This window comes from Pieris rapae, chromosome 23, assembly GCF_905147795.1.
Source record: "Pieris rapae chromosome 23, ilPieRapa1.1, whole genome shotgun sequence".
In the NCBI taxonomy this organism is placed as follows: domain Eukaryota; kingdom Metazoa; phylum Arthropoda; class Insecta; order Lepidoptera; family Pieridae; genus Pieris; species Pieris rapae.
The window spans coordinates 3,378,307-3,397,592 of record NC_059531.1 but is presented as its reverse complement, the minus strand read 5'-3'; the positions used below and the strand labels follow the sequence as shown (position 1 = coordinate 3,397,592).

Here is a 19,286-nt window from a genome sequence, read left to right as displayed (position 1 = left end):
CTCGCGAGTGCATTGCCGGCCTTTTAAGAATTGGTACGCTCTTTTCTTGAAGGACCCTAAGTCGAATTGGTTCGGAAATACTTCAGTCGGCAGCTGGTTCCACAAAGTGGTAAACTAACCTTAATAATTTAATTATTAAATTTTAAGGTTAGTTATTAGGTAAATTAGAATTACCATATGTACAATTTGTTTAATTATAATAATACATAACTTCAATCCGATAAAAAGTGTTTTTTTTAGTCTGGAACAACCTCCAATCCGCAACAACCGAGGTCTTTTAAACTCAAACTTCTTAATAAATAAAGGTAAACAGAAAATATGTTAAATTGATTCTAAATTTATTACCAGATCGCAAAGTGGTAGAGTGGGCAAGAAAAAATCTGCCACTCTTTATAATTAAAGTTTTGAGTCATACAAATTGTTTGAACTAAAGCAAGCAAGCAAATCAAGACCAAAGATCATTTAAATATTAAATTAATAATTATTTCAGGATAAAATGTTAGCTTTTGGAGTGTTTTGCTATTTATAGCCTACACAATAATAATTAAAATTGTCAAATATAAAATTAAATATCATTTTAAAAGATTTTTCAATTTTCATTCTGATCAGTGTACATAGCTGCAACTCCAAGGACCTATGGTAGTATTGCTGGTGACATCAACTTAAAGCCGAGTCATTTTTGATTAAAGTGTGTGTTTGCATTTCTTTATACATATGTGTGTGCTTTAATCAAATAAATATTTTTATTTCTTTCAAAGGTACCTATCTGATAAAATTGTATAGGGTTTTCATGTCGACATTTTTATATAAGACGAAAAATTGAGGCTAACCTATGACAGATGAAAGCCTTTCTTTATTGTTCTTTAATGGATGATACCACACCACCACATAGCATTAATGTTTCATAATGATGAGCTGTCATCTGGGGGCCTAATTGAGCAGTCTATGATAACTTCTCCATGAGAATGGTAAATCAGGTACCCATCTTATATCTTCTTAGACTAGTATCAAGAAAAGAGCGAACCAATTCTTAGAAGGCCGGCGACGAACTCGCGAGCCCCTAGAATGTCCATGGGCGGTGGAGCGGTATCCTGCCCGTTTTGTCCCTATTTTATAAAAAAAAATATGATTCTCTTTAGATTTTAACCTTCAAACAACAAGATCATTGGTAATAATGAAAATAAATGGCTGCATTACAAGTCTTTCGGGAGTCATAGCTCTAAGTCTCTAATCTTATTTATACAGGTGGAAAAGCCAATGTGGACTGAACATGCATGTTGCAGTACCCACACCTGAATTACTGCTAGAATGTGTGAGTTACATCTAATAAAGCTGGAGGCTGTTGCGTTCTACCGGGTGTCTCAGTGGCGCAATAAGAACCCTTCAAATACTTCATCAGTCAGTGCTGGAAGCAGTAGATTGGTGAATTCAGCTATTTCCTTCTCCTCTCGCACGCGCTTAGTCCTTTTAAAGAACATCCATTGATGCCCAGTCGGGGTTCGTGCGAGGGTTGAGAATACCGTGAAAAGCTTTTTGCTTTAACGGTACAAATATTTAAAACGTTTTCCACAAACGCAGCGCCCGTTCGACATTCCGTTTTTCCTAACGATTTCCTGTCATGATGAGTCTCATTATCTCACCAAGCGACCACACACGATTCCCATAAACATTCAAACCCTGGTGGGGGTCGTAATCCCATTCAGAATTTTTTCCTTCATTAAGACAGTTTCAACAATGAGATGGCTATTAATGCGATTGAATCGATAAAAACAGATCGCAATCCGGTCGCAATAGCAAAAAGCGCGCGGAAATGTGTTCAATCACGCACGTAAATGGGCGTGTATGGAAAAAGGGCTATAACGACGAAGAAGTATTTTATATATTTTATTAAAGCATTCGCGTGTGTTTGAAGTAATTTAGGGGTTAAATCATTTATGTCGAGTGCGCGGGAGTGGCCACGCCCTGTTACGTGAGGTGGTAGCGGCCAATCGGACCGCGGGGCGTGTTCCATATTTGAAAACCGAACAATGGAATTTAATTAAGACAATTAGTTTTATTTTATTAATTGTTGACGCGTGCTTTGTATTTGTATGAAAAATGTTGGGTTGAATTTATTTCTGAATTTCGTTTTAATAAATTACTGTAATCAATTGTCGATCTACCTTAGGGACCCGAAATATATAAATAATTTTACAAACAAAGTTCATTGACTTAAATAATCTGTGGGATTGAAACAAGTTTTTACTACACAAAAATCTGGTATTATACCAGTAATATTTGGAAATTTAAATTACTAATTAATAATTTAAATTCTATTAAGTCTATTACTAAGTAATTTATTATGTATTAAATTAATATGGCTATATAAAAGAACTCTTAAAAACAATAGTATTAACACAGCATGACACCTATTAGATTAAGAATAACACATGTTTTCCCTCACAAGAAAGTACACTAACATTTCCCGGCTCTTTCTTACAAAAAGCCTTGACACCTCTCTTTTCATCACATATGTTAGAGCGAGACGACTCTACTTTTATCAAATCACCCCGTACCCGCCCCTTTCGTTAGATTTCTTAGGAGCTTTTGGGGTGGCGACGCGGGAGTCCGCAGTCATGCTGCGATTGTCGGCAGAGCTGGTGGCTTCATGTTGTGAGCTTTCGTGATATTTCGTGATTGTGATATATTTTGACTGTGTTTTGTGTTTAGGGTGTTTTTAACGGATTTCTAGTTCATATGTAAGTCTTAGAAATCGATTTAAAATGTAATAATTTTTTTTACAAACATTTCCATAATCTGTTTGATATTATGATTATATATTTATGTTATGCATAACCCTATACTTCAGTCTTTCTTGACTTTAAATCAATAATTACGTAAACTAAAAATAAAAATTTCTAAAATAAAGAGTTGCATATTTTCATAAAACGCCATCAATAAATATAATTGCGTTAACTAATCGTATAAATAAATAAATAGAACAGATTAGAAAATAGAGTTTTATAACTACAATTTTTTTATCACGATATATTGATTTCTGTCACGTCAAAATTTGCCGCCGCAAATTTGGTGGTAAAGGATAGCTTTGTTTCTTGTAGCATAGATAATAGAACAGAAAACATATCAAATACTTTTTTGTATGTGGACTATATTAAAAAACGTAAAAATGAAATAATAGTTTTTCCGCCAATGGAATGTTTGCCGACGGAAGGTTCTTCTCGTGAAAACTGCAAAGAAAATACAAAGGAAATCTAGAAAAGGGTTTAATGGAAAATAAAATATTAATAAATAGACCCGTGTTAAGCGTTTACATTAATGATAAATTAATTAGGTCTACAAAATGTCGCCCATAATAATATTATTAATTGTAAATTGATTTGAGAGGTATCAAATTTCTTTTTAATACTATAATATATATCTACATTAGTGTATAGTAAATGACATAAGCTCTTCGAATTCCTGTTAAATAGTTGAGTCGTAAGTAACAAACATTTTGTTATCATTTTAATAGTTTATTCAAAACTTAGCAATCTTTCAATTTATATTTGATGATGATGGCATTATCTGCTGTTTTCTAATTAACAAATTAAAAAAAAAACATTAAAAACATCGACATAGTAAGACACATAGTAATAATAATAATTTAAATTGTCAATATAAAATTATAATTTTAATAAGTTTGGTCCTCGTAGATGAATCGTTGTATTACGATAATTATTCGTTGAGCAAAAGTACCATATCTGGGGTCAATATCTTATATGATTTGAATATATCCCTCATAAATCTTTAATACATAATATACAACGGAATATTAAGTCACCCACAACACCGACTTTAGTGTTACTTTGTTAACAGCTATTGACTAATTATACAAATATTGTTTACAAGTCAATATTGAACTGGCATTTAGCGTAATCTAAAGGTTTTACTATACTCTGTAGTGTCACCCGAGTCTTAAAATATACCATGCTATAACCTTTGAGGTCTGGGCCTCAGATTTGTCACCAATCCGTGATCGATTCTAATAGCCAGCCTGTTAGGCACAGACAACTAGATGTAATGTGCCGATTTCTCATGATGATTTCTTTCACCGAAGGAATGTCAAATACGTAGGAGAAAGAAAGACCATTCGTGGACGTGATCGAACCTAGGCCTCCGGGACGAGAGTTGAAAGTTGAAGCCACTAGGCCAACAATGCTCTTAATTATTAGTTATTTTTTAATTGGGCCGCGGTAAATATTTTTTTTATTTAAACGAAGGAATTTATGAGCTTATATACCTATAATATGCTTTCTATATACCTACACTGTGTTATAGTGGAAATACAATTATAGCGGTATTAATGTACTATATTTTGTTTAGTAATTGATCTAATCAAACACCATTAATTTATGCTTTCATCTGATGATTATATATTCTAATGGAAATGTAGAATAATTATTTATTAAAAAAATGTCTTATTATCGTTTATGAAAATCTAAACATTACTATCGACTATACCTACGGTATTTAAAAAAATTTAAGCTACAGTTTGGTTCCGGTGGCAGTAGGTATAACTGTGAAGTATTTCCTTGCTGTATTTGTAGATATATTATAAATAGTTTTTTGTTAAGACTTATTTAGGTTCCTTGAATATCTGGATATGGCTACATTTGTCTATATTTTCAAAATAAATCAATTAAAAAATCGTAAATTATTTTTTAAATAAGCTAAGCTCAATAAAGTTATTTGAAATAGCAACAAAATGTAAAACTTTTTTCTTGCCTAAAACGTTCAAAGCGAATGTTTCAGTTTAAAATGTTTTATTTATACATAACATTTAATAAAAACACACAGTGATTCACAAAATAGCATTAATCAAAGAATAAAAATAAAAAATAATGAGAGATATCATTTATTTTTAAAGAACACGTTACATTTTAAGTGTGTTAGGCGTATTTAATTTTACTTATTTATTAAAGCCTTTATTCTGAAGGGATAGAAAGATAGTAGCCTCAACCTGCTACGGTTGCTACTTCTCTCGCTTCATCCACTCTCATAAGATGCACCATGCTCGTCGATACTTTTATACAATAATTTTTACTAAGATAATTGCCCCAATAGATGATCACAGCATGTATTTGTATGTCTGTTCCACCCAACTAGCTTACTTAACCGTTCAATGAACAGCCTAGCCGTTTAACTAACGGCCTGAAAGAAATTCAGCCGAAGCGTTTGTTACAACATTTTTTACAATTATGAATTATTATTGTTAATGTTTAAGGGAGAAAAATAAATAAATTATTATTATTATTATTATTTATTAAACTGGATAACTAATGCAACAATTAATAATGAAACAAATGAAAAACTATAGTACTAGTAAAATAATAGTTTGACTAAGCTTTTATTTATCAAAGTTAGGCATTTAAAATATAATATACAAAGATGACATCGTCTGCGTCGCCTCGTTTGATAAGATAATTAAAAATTCTAGCTAAAACTGATGTGATGTGATGTGATCCTATACAGGCCGGCGACTTTTTGGGTCTTAGCCTTTTCGTTTAAGCTAAGTTTCGTTTCGAATCATGAATGACAGAAAGTCCATTGGTGCACAGCCGGGGATCGAACCTACGGCCTCAGAGACGAGAGTGGCACGCAACAAGTGGTACCGCCAACACTGCAAAATTTATACGATCACATGGTTGTATAAAAAGAAAATCATCATCATATATCGTTGTATAATCATCATTATATATTTTATAGCTAGCGCATTGCAAACACTAACTGCGGCAATAGATATGTCTAATTCAACTTTTAACAACTTATATTAACTGTGATTACTCTACCCCTTTGACAATATTATATATCCACAGACTAAACGCAAAAAATGTAAGAGACGAAAAATTTTGTCTTATTTAGCGCCGTCAAGCGAAAAATCGCATAGAAAGATTTAAGGCTTTCATATACCTCTTTATGTTACTAATGTGATTAAAGTTAATACTTTGCAGCTGCAAAAAAATAGGAAAACTTCAAAACGTCAGATTTTTAATAATCCTATTTGTCTGTGGAGAACTGTCAACCCGTTGCTTTGTGAGTCTATGGGGCGTCTACAGATAAAGATTAGATGTATATCTTTGGCATTGTTTAAGGGCCAGGTAATATCGGCCGGGCGTAAAGCGCTAAACAGAGTTGTTTTCAAATAATACGATTATGTTGAGTTGAGTGAATGTTTTTTTTTGATTGACAGTTATATTAGCTCTCTGAACGTAGTTCGCCATTATTGGCAGGAAATTTTGAACTTATTAATATAATTATTTTTTATTATAATAATAATGCGTTGTAAATCCAGGGGTGGAGCCGCTCAAGTATTGCATATGCAGATTAACTGCAGTTTATCCCCCCTCCTTCCTCTTGTCATCAAAAGTAAACAAAGCTCTCAAAAAATAATAGAACACAATTTTTTTTTGTAGGAATCCTCGAAAATGCATTTCGTTTTCAAGTATTAGCAACTCGTATGTATAAAAAGTAAATAATATTTTTTACACCATCCCACAACACAACTTAGGCTTAGTTAATTAAATTAAATCACAATTAGTTAAATGTATTAAATACTTTGTGTTTGTTTGTACCCTTTTATAAATATTTTTGTTGTAAAATGTATCATGTATTCCATCTTTGGCTATATTCTCTGTGTATTTGTTTGTAATTATATATAATTTATGTTAGCTGAAGGATTACGAAATAAATAAAGAAAGAAAGAAATAAATAAATAAATAAATAAATACTTGAACGGCCCCAAAGATAGATCCAGTTTCGATATCCCTTATATTGAAACACGCAAAAACTAGAAGCAAATCAAACTCCGGAGTTTATAAATAGTATGACCTGTTTTTACTATGCTATAAAGGGTTCGTAACAATATTAAATATACACTGAATTGGAATTTTTGTCTCAGGCATATAAAAATGTCCTATAAATTTATCCACAGTTTAATTTAATGTCTAAAACTTTTTTTATTCGGTGCCCGCGTGGCTCGAATGTTATTTTGAGAAATGGCTTTGAATTTGTCTCGGTGTTGTTTTTTTAACAATGCCGATATACTATTGATTTTCTTACTTTAACGATGTATTTTAAATTACTTTATATATAATCTAAATAACCAAATAGTTAATGTTTAGATTAATTTTATGTGCTGATCTCGGTATTCATTAATTACGAATGATTTATACCCTTTAAACTTAAAATATAACTGTGTTCAAAATGTGTGTCAGGAACAGAAGACTGATAATTGCATATCTCGTGATAATACAAAGGGGTCAATCGCTCAAAGATCTGCATCTATTTTTTTAATAGACAAAGCAATTTCAAATTCAAAAAATATTTATTTATGTAGGTAACAGAATGTACACTTATGAACGTCAAAAAAGAAATATATATTAATGGTTCTAATTTTACATTTACTGACAATTCTCATGGGTGTAGAACGGAAGAGAAGAACTGTCAATGATATATAGGCATCGTCAATAGATTGGTTGTAATATTTTTATTTATTGCAGGTGATATTGGAGCTGTGGAAGAGAACTGGTGGGAGGATCTTCGACGTACTCAACAGCGGGAAGTCCCGCCGCGTGGATGGTGGCGGGCGATTGGGGCTATGCGCCGGCGTCGGCAGCGCCCGCCATGAACGCCTTCCTCGAGACAAATCACGCTCACCTCGCTTCATACGGCCTCAAGATGTCCCCTGAACCCGCATGCGGAGTCGCTGCTCAGCATAGAGCCGCAGCCCCACACCCTCCGCATCCTACGCACTACCAGCACTACCCGTTGCACTCCTACCAGCCAGGATACTTAAGAGAATATGGCGGGTGCGGAGAACTCTTCCCCCAACAGCCTCTAGAACAGAGTTGGGATTGGCGAAACGATGTGCACTACCAAAGCGCACCGCCCTTGATGCCCCATGCGCATCAGCCACACGCCTTCCTACGCTACGTCAGAGCCCCACCAAGACGGGACATGCGATGCCAATGGCTAGACCCCGAGCAGCCACCCCCTAGGAAACTATGCAATAAGCTTTTCTCAAGTATGCACGAAATCGTGACGCATCTGACAGTGGAGCATGTTGGTGGCCCAGAGTGCACAACGCATGCATGCTTCTGGCAGGGTTGTGCGCGGAACGGGAGGCCATTCAAGGCGAAATACAAACTAGTGAATCACATACGTGTGCACACGGGCGAAAAGCCTTTCCCGTGCCCGTTTCCCGGTTGCGGTAAAGTGTTCGCGAGATCAGAAAACCTCAAGATACACAAGAGAACGCATACAGGTAAGATTATTTTATGTTGCTTGTTAAGATGTCCTAAGGTCTTTTAGGGGCCGCATCTTAGGTAAAATTGTATTCATACCTATTTTATCTTATATGTAAAATTCTTGTGTCGCGATGTTTGTGGTTAAACTCCTCCGAAACGGCTTGACCGATTCTCATTAAATTTTGTGTGCATATTGGGTATGTCTGAGAATCGGACAATATCTTTTATTTATCCCCCTAAATGTTAAGGGGAGTCCACCCCTAGATTTTTTTTTTAATTTTTAGATAATTTTTTATTTTTTTATCAACTGTCTCAACAACATTAAATAATACATACAACCTTAAATTTTCAATTTTCCCTCTACGATCAACCCCTATTTTTTATTATAAATGATATAGGTACATGGCAAAACGACATTTGCCAGGTCAGCTAGTTTAATTTATGTAAATAGGATGTGGAAGAATAAAGGCTTATTATTATAAAGTTTTTAGGTAGAATTGTATATTACTTAATTGATGCACATTTGAAATTACCTCTTAAACTATACACACACAAAATTTAGGGGATTTTAGTCATTATTTGAAGAAGGGGGAACAATTTGTAGGAGTTAGCATCACAGACGACATCCCATATAATATTTTAAGAACTTACATAATACTAATGTATGTAATATGTATATGTAATATATAATCCGCGCGACACTACTAGGTATGTGGAACCAGCTACTGAAGTATATCTTAACCAAATCTTGAACTTTCAAGACAAGAGCGTTCTTAATGTCAACAATGTACTGCCGAGCTCACTGGCAATGTGTCCATGGGCATGCGTCACTGTACATGTAGGCATTTGGTGAGCTTGCCCATGAGTTCTATAAATCTTACATTATATTATCTGAATCTTACCAAATGTTTTTATAGTTAATTAAAGTAAAATGGTATAACGCCCACAAAGGACCATATTAAACCAAAATACTGTAAACTATCTAAATGACATTATTAACATTTAATTATAATTTCTGACAGAAAAGACAGAAACAGAAAAGTGCGCCGCCTATTTCCACATTATGTTATTTATTTTTAATGTAACATCTGTTGTCTTAGTTGATTTTCTTAAAGCTGTATTCTTTGTTTTGTCTCTTCTTTTCTTTCCTATCACACATCGTTCCATTGATCTTTGACACACCTGTAGCTTTGTATGCTGCGCTTCAGTGGGCGCGGCGTATTAATTATGACTAAATAAATAAATAACATATACGTATTTATTTTGTCAGCCAAACAATGTAATGGATAGGAATTTGTAACCCATATGGGAGTTGTCAAAACGTATATTTCCGCATTTCATAACTCATTAAATTGTAATGCCCCACATCCCTGTGGTCCATCTTGACATCTATAGAAAGCTGCCTGTCGACTTGTGCGTCCGTTTCTCGGTAGATTTCGATTTATTATCCTAGAACACGTCGTATTGTATGCTGTTAAAAGTGTGTCATAAATTAAAACGTCCTGCGGGCTTACTCTGCAATTACAATGGCGACGGTATTGGGATAGTCTCGAATTTGTGTGAATTTTGACGTTTTAACAGATCTCTAATGATTTTTAGTTGGAAAATCGAAACGAATGATGTGATATGAAAAGTAGTGGTTTACTCCACATCTTGGATATGATATATTTAGCCATTTATTGAAAATCTTTACAGAGTAGCCCCACAGTTGTCTCATTCCCTAGAATTGGCGACCATCTGCATTGTCGATTTTTTTCCGGTCATCCTCTGTTGCGTATACTATTGTCCCGATTCGATAGAAAAAAATGCTTTTGTGGTGAAGTTTGGAGAATTGTTTTATGAACGACTATAAATTTTACTTAAGTGTCTTAGAAATTTCACAGCTTAGTTATTGTAATGAGAATTTAAACGTCGTAATAAAAAAACTAGACGTTTTCTTAATATATAACTCAACGACCGCGTTCCGTTTTTATTAGTTTTATATTTTAAACGATTCTCTATATATCTCCTCTGCTTTTATTTAAATGCCAATTGTCAAACAGATATCGTAATTTAAAAAGTAATAACATCATTGATCTATGATATTCTTAACGACCGAACTTAACAGATCAAATGTCAATTCCACGCAAGGAGTTTTCATAACTTTTTTTAAATAAGGCGCGCAATTTATTGTATACTCTGTGGTATACTTTGAAAAAAGAATATCTAAATTGAAAAAGTAATAACACGATTGCTCTCCGGTGTTCTGTACGATACAGGTCAAATGTCAACTCCACGTATCACCAAGGAGTTTTTATAATATGACTAAATGCCCAATTTATAATATGCTTAATCAAAGTCTTATAGGAACCTGTCACGGAGAAAGTCCATTTCCGGTAGCTCTTCTGTGAGCTAAACTGTCAAAGCATTCCACATATACTACAGAAAAACCAATATGTTTTTGATATACACGTCACGCTGCTAAATTTACCAAGACAGATTAGTCCCCCTTTAGTTAACATCCTTTCTCGTTTATATTCTTAGTGTTGTTTTTGGTCAGTTATCTTAAATATTTTAGCATATTATCGAGATGAGCCTTCTGTGTAACTGATATTTTTATAAACCAGTTTCAAATGTAACATAATACTGTATTTGGAAGTTGGTAGCCCAATTTATTTGCTATTGCTTCACAGTAACATTTCAATTTATAATGATTTCGATCTTAAGATAAATCACCATAACTTTTGTTTAATGTGGGATCCAAATAGGATTCTTTAAAGAAAAATGTCTGGAATATCGGTTTCCGAGACATTTTTCTTTGGCTTTCTTAATTTAAATACAAGAAATATGACAGAATAAGTTAAATAAATCCAGAATTTGTTAAAAGGCCGGCAACGCACTCCCGAGCCCTCTGGCATTGAGAGTGTCCATGGGCGGCGGTATCAGGTCAGCCTCCTGCTCGTTTGCCCGTTGTTCTATAAAAATTAAAAAAATCTGGATATTTTATTATTATGCTAACAATTAGTAATATACATAAGGACTTATTTAAGTTACATAACCTAACTTAATCTACATTATATGGGCCGGTTTTAGTAATCAACATGTCGTGACACATAGGCCGTCCAACTGTTTCCATTACTTTCTAATTTTTGCTCTTCTTGTCCAAGTTGTCTCCTACCCCATAATTATGACTCCCGGATATTCAGTTTAAACGGATTATGTTAATTAGGCGATCAAAGTAGAAATATGAGTTTCTTACATGAAAAATTAATGTATAATTCTTGTCAAATAAAAGACGACAGTGTTTGTGGGAATGTGCCGCGAGCGATCTGGCGCGCGTTAAAAACCCCGCCGGCTAGTGAATTTGAGTTAATATTATCTCAATAAATTGCACTATAAAAACATTCCTATTAGTTATGTCACCTTTGTTTATGTAATTTCTATGTGCTAATATGTGTATTTGTAATGTGATATGTACTTATATTTTTTTGTATAATTAATAAAAGATTGTATTAAAAATACAATATTTAATGTGACTGGCAAACATAAACACGAAAAAATTACGAATGGTGAAGGAAAACATTGTGAGGAAATCGACATGTTTTAGACCCAAAACTCCGCATGTGTCAGGCACTGGAGGATGATCACCTACTAATAGATTTAAAAATGATCATGAAACAGATTCAGAAATCTGAGGCCCAAACCTCAAAGACGTTGTAGCGCCACAACTCCACGCGCTAAAATGACAGTCCAACTGTGCCAATATCCTTTCTTTAGATTTTAACTTACCAGTTTTTAAAATAATTAAATAAAGCTATTTGATATGTTTTAAACATAGACATGTATATTTTAATATTATTTGTACGGTTTTATTTACTTTATTTGATTTTCTATTGGTTATCAAATATGAGTGTAAAGAGCGAAGTGATTGCATTCATATTTGATAACCAATAATTGATTACGATTGATAACGCCCGAACCCAATAATTGATCCAGATATCCGGTCGTGACAGTCGATCGATGTCCTATTTGTATCCCAATAACGAAACCCTACGAAGACAATCCATTTTTAAAGACGGTTAGAATGCGAGAGATAGTTGGCTATTACAATTGCCACACTTATATCAATATTTGGATTAAGATGTCTCTGATGCTCAAAAATAGATTAAGATAGTTAATTGAGTTTGGGCGTGTCTGATCTCAGATAGTTCTCAATCTGAGATTGTAGATTAATTTTTGGGTTCGGGCGTGTCATAAAATATTGGGTTGTCCAATATTTTTTTGCTTTTTTCCTATTAAATACGGTTGAAACTATGCATATGTAGTTTCCACATCATTAAAAGATACGAGAGGGAAGCACAATGCTGATATGATTTGGAAGACCCTATCAAACGCAGAACCTAATATGCCGTATAAAATGGGTGCATTCAAAATATTTTGCAAACAACCCTTGAACCCTTCAGAAGTTGTGGTTGGGGTATTGTGTACCCGTCGAGTGCCAGTTTAAACAAGTATTTTCCACGCGTAATAAACTAAATTAGATTTTATCTATGATAGATACATTTTAATATGTTGACTATATTTTATGGTAGGAAATAGAGTTAATTATAGTATTGTCGTATTAACATAACTTTTACACATTTAAAAAGAAACACTTTTTTACAGATTATAGCTTTGTATTATTGTATTTAAACTTATTAATTGTATGTTCATACAATCCGCGAAAATGGAGGACACCGTGAGCAATTTCTGCAGAAACCCTACATCTTTTAGTTGATACCAATTCCGGGGAAATAAATACAGATAATACAACATTTTCTACAGCTGTGATACTCTTTGACATTCAACACCTTTTGTCTTCAGTCACCGTGACCACGCACGCTGTAAAGCACGCGAAACGTCGGCTTAATTTAAAATTATGGTTAAAGAATTATAAGTTTAAATACAAGCGTGCGACACTCATACCTGAGGTCGTAGGTTCGATTCCCGGCTGTGCACCAATGGATCAATGAACATTGGCTCGAACAGTGAAGGAAAATATCGTGAGGAAGCTGGTTTGCCTTACGCCCGAGGTCCGAACACAATAATTAATCCACAATCTCAGATTGAAAACAATCTGTGACAGTCGATCGATCTCCTATCGGCATCCCAATAACCAAACACAACGAAGACAACCCATTTTTGGCTACGGGTAGAATGCAATCTCATCGCTCTTTGCACTCATATTTGATAATTAATAAAAAGACAGACACAGGACTTGCCGTTTACATAGGTATATAATAATCATGAAACATACATACATCTGAGGCCCAGAGTCCAAAAAGTTCGCGTCAGTGATTTAATTATTTAGTTTCAGATATTATTTATAAATTTCCATTGACTCACTCATTCACTCACACATTTGCGCCCACACACTCACTCATGCACTCAGGCGTATAGCAGTAAAAAAAATAAAAAAGTAAGGTTAAATAATGTAATTATTTTGAGGAATTTACAATTAAGTTTGTTTATGGAACAGCTGGGAACCCTGACACAGGTATTTCTTACTTAAAAGGGTTTCCAAATCTTACACCTAGGAATGAAAATGTACTAAAAATGAATAAACATTTTTTTATTTATTAAATTTAACTTAAATTAGATAAAAAACACAAATACATTGATGTTTATCTTGCAATTCATTTTTGTTATTGTATAATGAAACACATAATCTTATAAACGCAGACGGTATATTAAACATTTAAAATATTGTTGTCACTTATATATAAATTTGTATTCACATTTTAAAAAATCCACATACAATAAAGAAAATTTTAATCCCACATATGATAATGTTGTAACCATACAACACTCGGGTGCTTTTCAAAAGACTTTATGATCTCCGTCGGCCATCTGCGCCGGATTGATAAATTGTATAAAAAATATTGCTAACAATAAAATAGATAGATGTGTGAGTGAGGGGATCGGCTTAGTGTTTGCTTCTTTGTATCATATTCACTTATAAAATTAGAATTTACTATATTTTCATAGATTTCTAAATCCTGTATTGGAAATATCTTAAACTTATGCCAGGAATATAGCTGCCGCGAACTCTGTGTTATTTTTTACTTAACCTACCATTGTAGTAGAAAAACCAACATATTGCTATGCTATATTTTCCGAGCAACTTTTAAAATGACTATTTTTATTTATGTTACTATTATATATATAGATATTACCAATGCGACGAATAATACAGGTACAAGTTCCGATGACTTATAAATAAATAAAAATTAAATATTTTCTTAACCTAGTAATAAAAAAATTAAAAACAATTTTTTTTTAAAAGATTGGTCCCTGTGGTACAATTGACACTGTTAATTAACTGCATAACAATTAGCATTCTTAATATTCATCTTAATTAAGTAGTAACGATGCATAGAGAAATCGTTTAACTGCATAGGCGTGGCGAAGCTTGTCAATACATCCCCTACACAATTGCCCCAGTCAAGATAAGCGGTTTACTTTCAAAGATCCCTTATGTAATGCGAGCCATGTATTGATTTACATGACAATACGTCCCATTAGTAAATGACTGAGATTCTGTCACCTGATTTGTACGCAAAAACTTTGTGTTACGAAAAATTCACCAACGCTTGACAGTGCTAACAGGACTCCGGAGCGCGCGTAAAAACACATTTTTAGCTTCGCTCCTGGAATTTGATGTACTGTCTGATATATTCGCGGCATTCATTTCACTATTTCCACGAATTTTCTCATAATTACCTCTAATAGGTTCGATTCAGAATGGAGACAGCGGCTTTAGTACGACCTTCTCTATCACCCAAACCTATTTCAATGCATTTTTGACCATATAATAAATAATCACTTTTTCTTCTCTCACATGAACATACATAGTTATTATATCTAAACTAAGATGATAACATTAGGAAGTATGTGAGAGACTGGTCTCTTTAAGACCTTTTGGAGACCTGAGTGACGTATAGCCAACATCTCCCACGCCAGACCGGAACACGTACAATCAGGTCATTGTCATGAGATACAATAGAAGAAAATAAGTACCTAAATGCTAAAAGAAAACATTGCAAACGGAGTCGTAAAAATAAATTTGGTGTGTGTGTACTATTGATAAATGTGTGCCAATAACCAATCGACGGATTGTAATAGCCATTTGTTGATACAAGCTATCCATGGTAGGTCGGATCGGTGTATGTGGATAGACCTTTGTATGAAAATAACAGTTCAACTGTGCCAATATAGCTTCGGGCGTAGGCCGAGCACATATTAAAAACTTCAGAACAATGTACACTATATACGTATTTATTTCATTTTACAACTTAATCATTAAAGTCATATTTAATACAGAAAAAACATAATACATAAAAAAGCTAAAGTCTGCAAATGTCTGCAGGGGTCTAGGCTCTGAATATGATTTTGTCCCATTCGGTGTCGAGACCCTTGGTCCGTGGGGTCCTAGCGCATTAAAGCTTTTTAGGGAATTATCAAAAAGGTTAGTCGACATCACAGGAGAACGAAGAGCTGGCAGCTACCTCGCACAAAGAATTAGTCTAGCTATTCAAAGAGGGAACGCTGCCAGTATCTTCGGAACCTTGCCTAAAGGGACTCCTTTTAATAATATTTTTTAATAATTAAATTTTATGTACACTTATATACATTAAATTGAATTTCTTAAATCAAGACTGTACAAAGAGAAGGGGTAAGTCTTTTTTTGAAGTGAAACTTCTTTAGGCGCATAAATTGAGATAGAGTAAGAAAGGGAGATCGAGAAAAATAGACGCTATTGGTTGATATACGCGTTTAGTAGTTACATATTAGAACTTTAGATGGCAATTCTGCGGCAAAACGTCTTGTGCAGTAAACGCAGATTTTTTTATATTATCATTGGCACATACAGCGGGTACACAGTATGAATATAGATATACAAATACATAGAGTGATCATATACGGGCGGATGATCATCTATTGGGGCTTTCACCTTAGTAATAATTAATTTACAAAGAAGTTTCACTTCTGACATGTGTATCTAATACGCACACACATTTTTTAATCACCAAAAATTTTACAAAATGTTACTCAACAATAGAGCATTTAATTTAATTAAAAAATACTGACTTTTCACCCCAATTTACAATTACTGTGGGAACTAATACAAAACGAAAATAATTTCATGTCACAAACCTGGTAACACCAGAATTCCCTCTAGCAGTTGGCTCCGTACCCTTACCAAAAGCTCAAAAATAAACCCGTAATTATAATTAGCAATCAACGTCCGATTAGTTAACGACTTAAAAAAGAAATAAATAAGTGGCGCTGCAACCTCTTTAGACCTTGGCCTTAGATTTCTGAATCTGTTTCATGCTCATTTTTCAAATCTAATAGGCAAGTAGGTGATCAGCCTCCAGTGCCTGACACACGTCGACTTTTTGTGTCTAAGACATGTCGGTTCCTCACGATGTTTTCCTTCACCGTTCGAGCAAATGTTAAATGCGCACATAGAAAGCAAGTCCATTGGTGCACAGCCGGGGATCGAACCTACGACCTCAGGTATGAGAGTCGCGCTGAAGCCACTAGGCCAACACTGCTCAAGTCAACGACTTACCTTTAGATTCCAAAATCCTTGAACCTTTAATAACCCTGAATACTACTGTTAGTATTACTGCATCGATAAGCCACTTACTTTCTGGTACATTGTCAAGGTGACTATAACAAAAGCCTGTGTTTAGTTATAAATTCATTTTATTTACTTTTAAGAATCAAGATATTGTCGAATTATTAGGGTTGTCAACATAACAAAAAGCATGCAGGCTCAACTCCACAATAACAATTTATTATGGTTGATACATTGCTGCCTTATTACATGTAACATGTACTATATGTAACTTATATGAGAAAGTAAAATTTAAAAATAAATTAGTTGTTAATTAATTAATTACTATTAATTGCAGCAGGCTTATGATGGCAGAGGTTGTTTTTATAAGTTCATGATATTGAAATCAGCTTATAAAAAATTGTTTCATCTAAATAACAGATGAGGGTATATTTTTCTAATCCCGGATCTTAGACTATATAGTATTATTCAAATTAAACAAATATACAGTATTCACAATATTCATACCCTACATAGTAATATAATTTAAAGTAAATAAATAGAAAGTTGAATGAAATTTAAAATTATTGGTTTGCATTTCCTCGCTGTATTGAGTGAGATACTTATTCGTTGAGCCAGGAAAGCACCAGTCACCGGCGCCAAAATCTTTAATTAGTTGAACCCCAAGACCCAAGACTTCAAAGGAACAAAATTAGAGGAAATACTTATATATCGTTCCACAACTGCACGTTTTTCAAGGCAGCTTTTGCTTCGCACCACCACTTTGTGGAAGCAGCTACCCACTGAAGTATTTCCGAACCAATTCGCCTCAGGGTCATTCAAGAAAAGAGCGTGCCAATCCTTTTAAGGCCGGCAACGCACTCGCGAGTCTTCTGGCATTGAGAGTGTCCATGGGCGGCGGTATCACTTAACATCAGGTGAGCCTCTTGCCCGTTTGCGCCCTGTTCTATAAAAAAAATATATTTCTTATTTACATTTTCAGTATTATGTTTTGAGTAATAAATAATGTGTTGTGGGCATCAGGTACATAGGTGAACCGTGTTACGACAGAAAATAATATATTAATCAATAAATATTTCAATAACATGAATTCTTTCGATTCTTTTATTTACTCTATATACACTTTGTTAATTATTTAAAAGCACAAAGAAAAGCCCATGGCATATTCAAGAAGGTTTTGTTCGAATAAGAAATTCGCTCGAAAGGCACAGACTACGAAAATTATCATTCATGCAAAACTGTGTCTACGCGATGCCCCGCTGCGTTTAGAGGCATTATTTTTTGCGATTGCCAATATATTATGCCAATGTTCTGTTAAATTTGTGCTTGTATTTAAAAATAAGATTTGTCTTTGCTTTATTTCTCGTCCGGATGCCCAACACATTGATAATTAAAACTTTTAACACAATATCGTTAATTTTTTTAAAGTATTTCTGTGTTATTTTCCAACGTGATCTTTCGTCTTTATATTTGTCATAATAAACTCAAAGACATACACACACAACAAGTATATTTATATATATAACAAGGGAACCATTAAATTTGGAAATGTTTTTTTTTTTATTTTGTTTTATTAAGATCAGTCACTTTTTATTGATAAACAATTAGACATGAAAATATATCAAACAAAATTAAAATAAACATTGAAAAATTTAAAAAAATGTAACTATTCGTCTCAAATGCAAGACTGCATTTTACTATTTATTTAGTACCTACTCCTACAGCTAACTACAAATAATATATAATTACAAACAAATACACTGAGAATATAGCCAAAGATGGAATACATGATACATTTTACAACAAAAAGATTTATAAAAGGGAACAAACAAACACAAAGTATTTAATACATTTGACTAATTGTGATTTAATTTATTTAACTAAGCCTAAATTGGTTGTGTTGTGTGAAGATGTAAAATTGTAGGTTTGTACGTGATGGTACTATGCTATTTTACTATCATCATATATGTTTTAGTTTTTGATATATTTTGCCTTGTTATCATATGATACCGTCTTATACTTCGTACGAGTAAAAACTATTAAAATCAAACCGTTCTCATTATCAGCAAAAACTTTAATTACGACTATTTACCTCATTACTATGTGAATGTCAATAATGTTTTTACAAAAATAATGCGCCTATATCAACCCACCCGCATCGCTTAATGAATAATGAATCGATAGAACCAAGATAACTCAAATCTTTATGGGATAACTTTTTGTTAACGTTTTAAGATTACAATTCAAGATTTATATTAGAATAATGTCTAAACCCTTTTTTGATAAATATGCTATCTACAAAGTCTTTATTTTTGACCCTTATTTTATTTAACATCTTTATATGTATAATTCGACTGTGTTTGTATGTCGCTGCATTTCTTTTAAACTAGATGGTT

The 19,286-nt window shown here is 33.6% G+C and overlaps 1 protein-coding gene across 1 annotated transcript in view; it reads left to right on the top strand.

Annotated features, from left to right (window-relative positions):
- Nucleotides 1-2,624: 2,624 nt before the first annotated feature.
- The window catches only part of LOC111002046 (pair-rule protein odd-paired), a 32,970-nt gene continuing 16,308 nt past the window's right edge, over nt 2,625-19,286 (top strand). The window contains exons 1-2 of the mRNA XM_045633556.1: nt 2,625-2,738; nt 7,539-8,302. Coding sequence (XP_045489512.1) covers nt 7,615-8,302 — 688 coding nt within the window. The 5' untranslated portion in view covers nt 2,625-2,738; nt 7,539-7,614. The remainder of the gene's footprint in view (nt 2,739-7,538; nt 8,303-19,286) is intronic.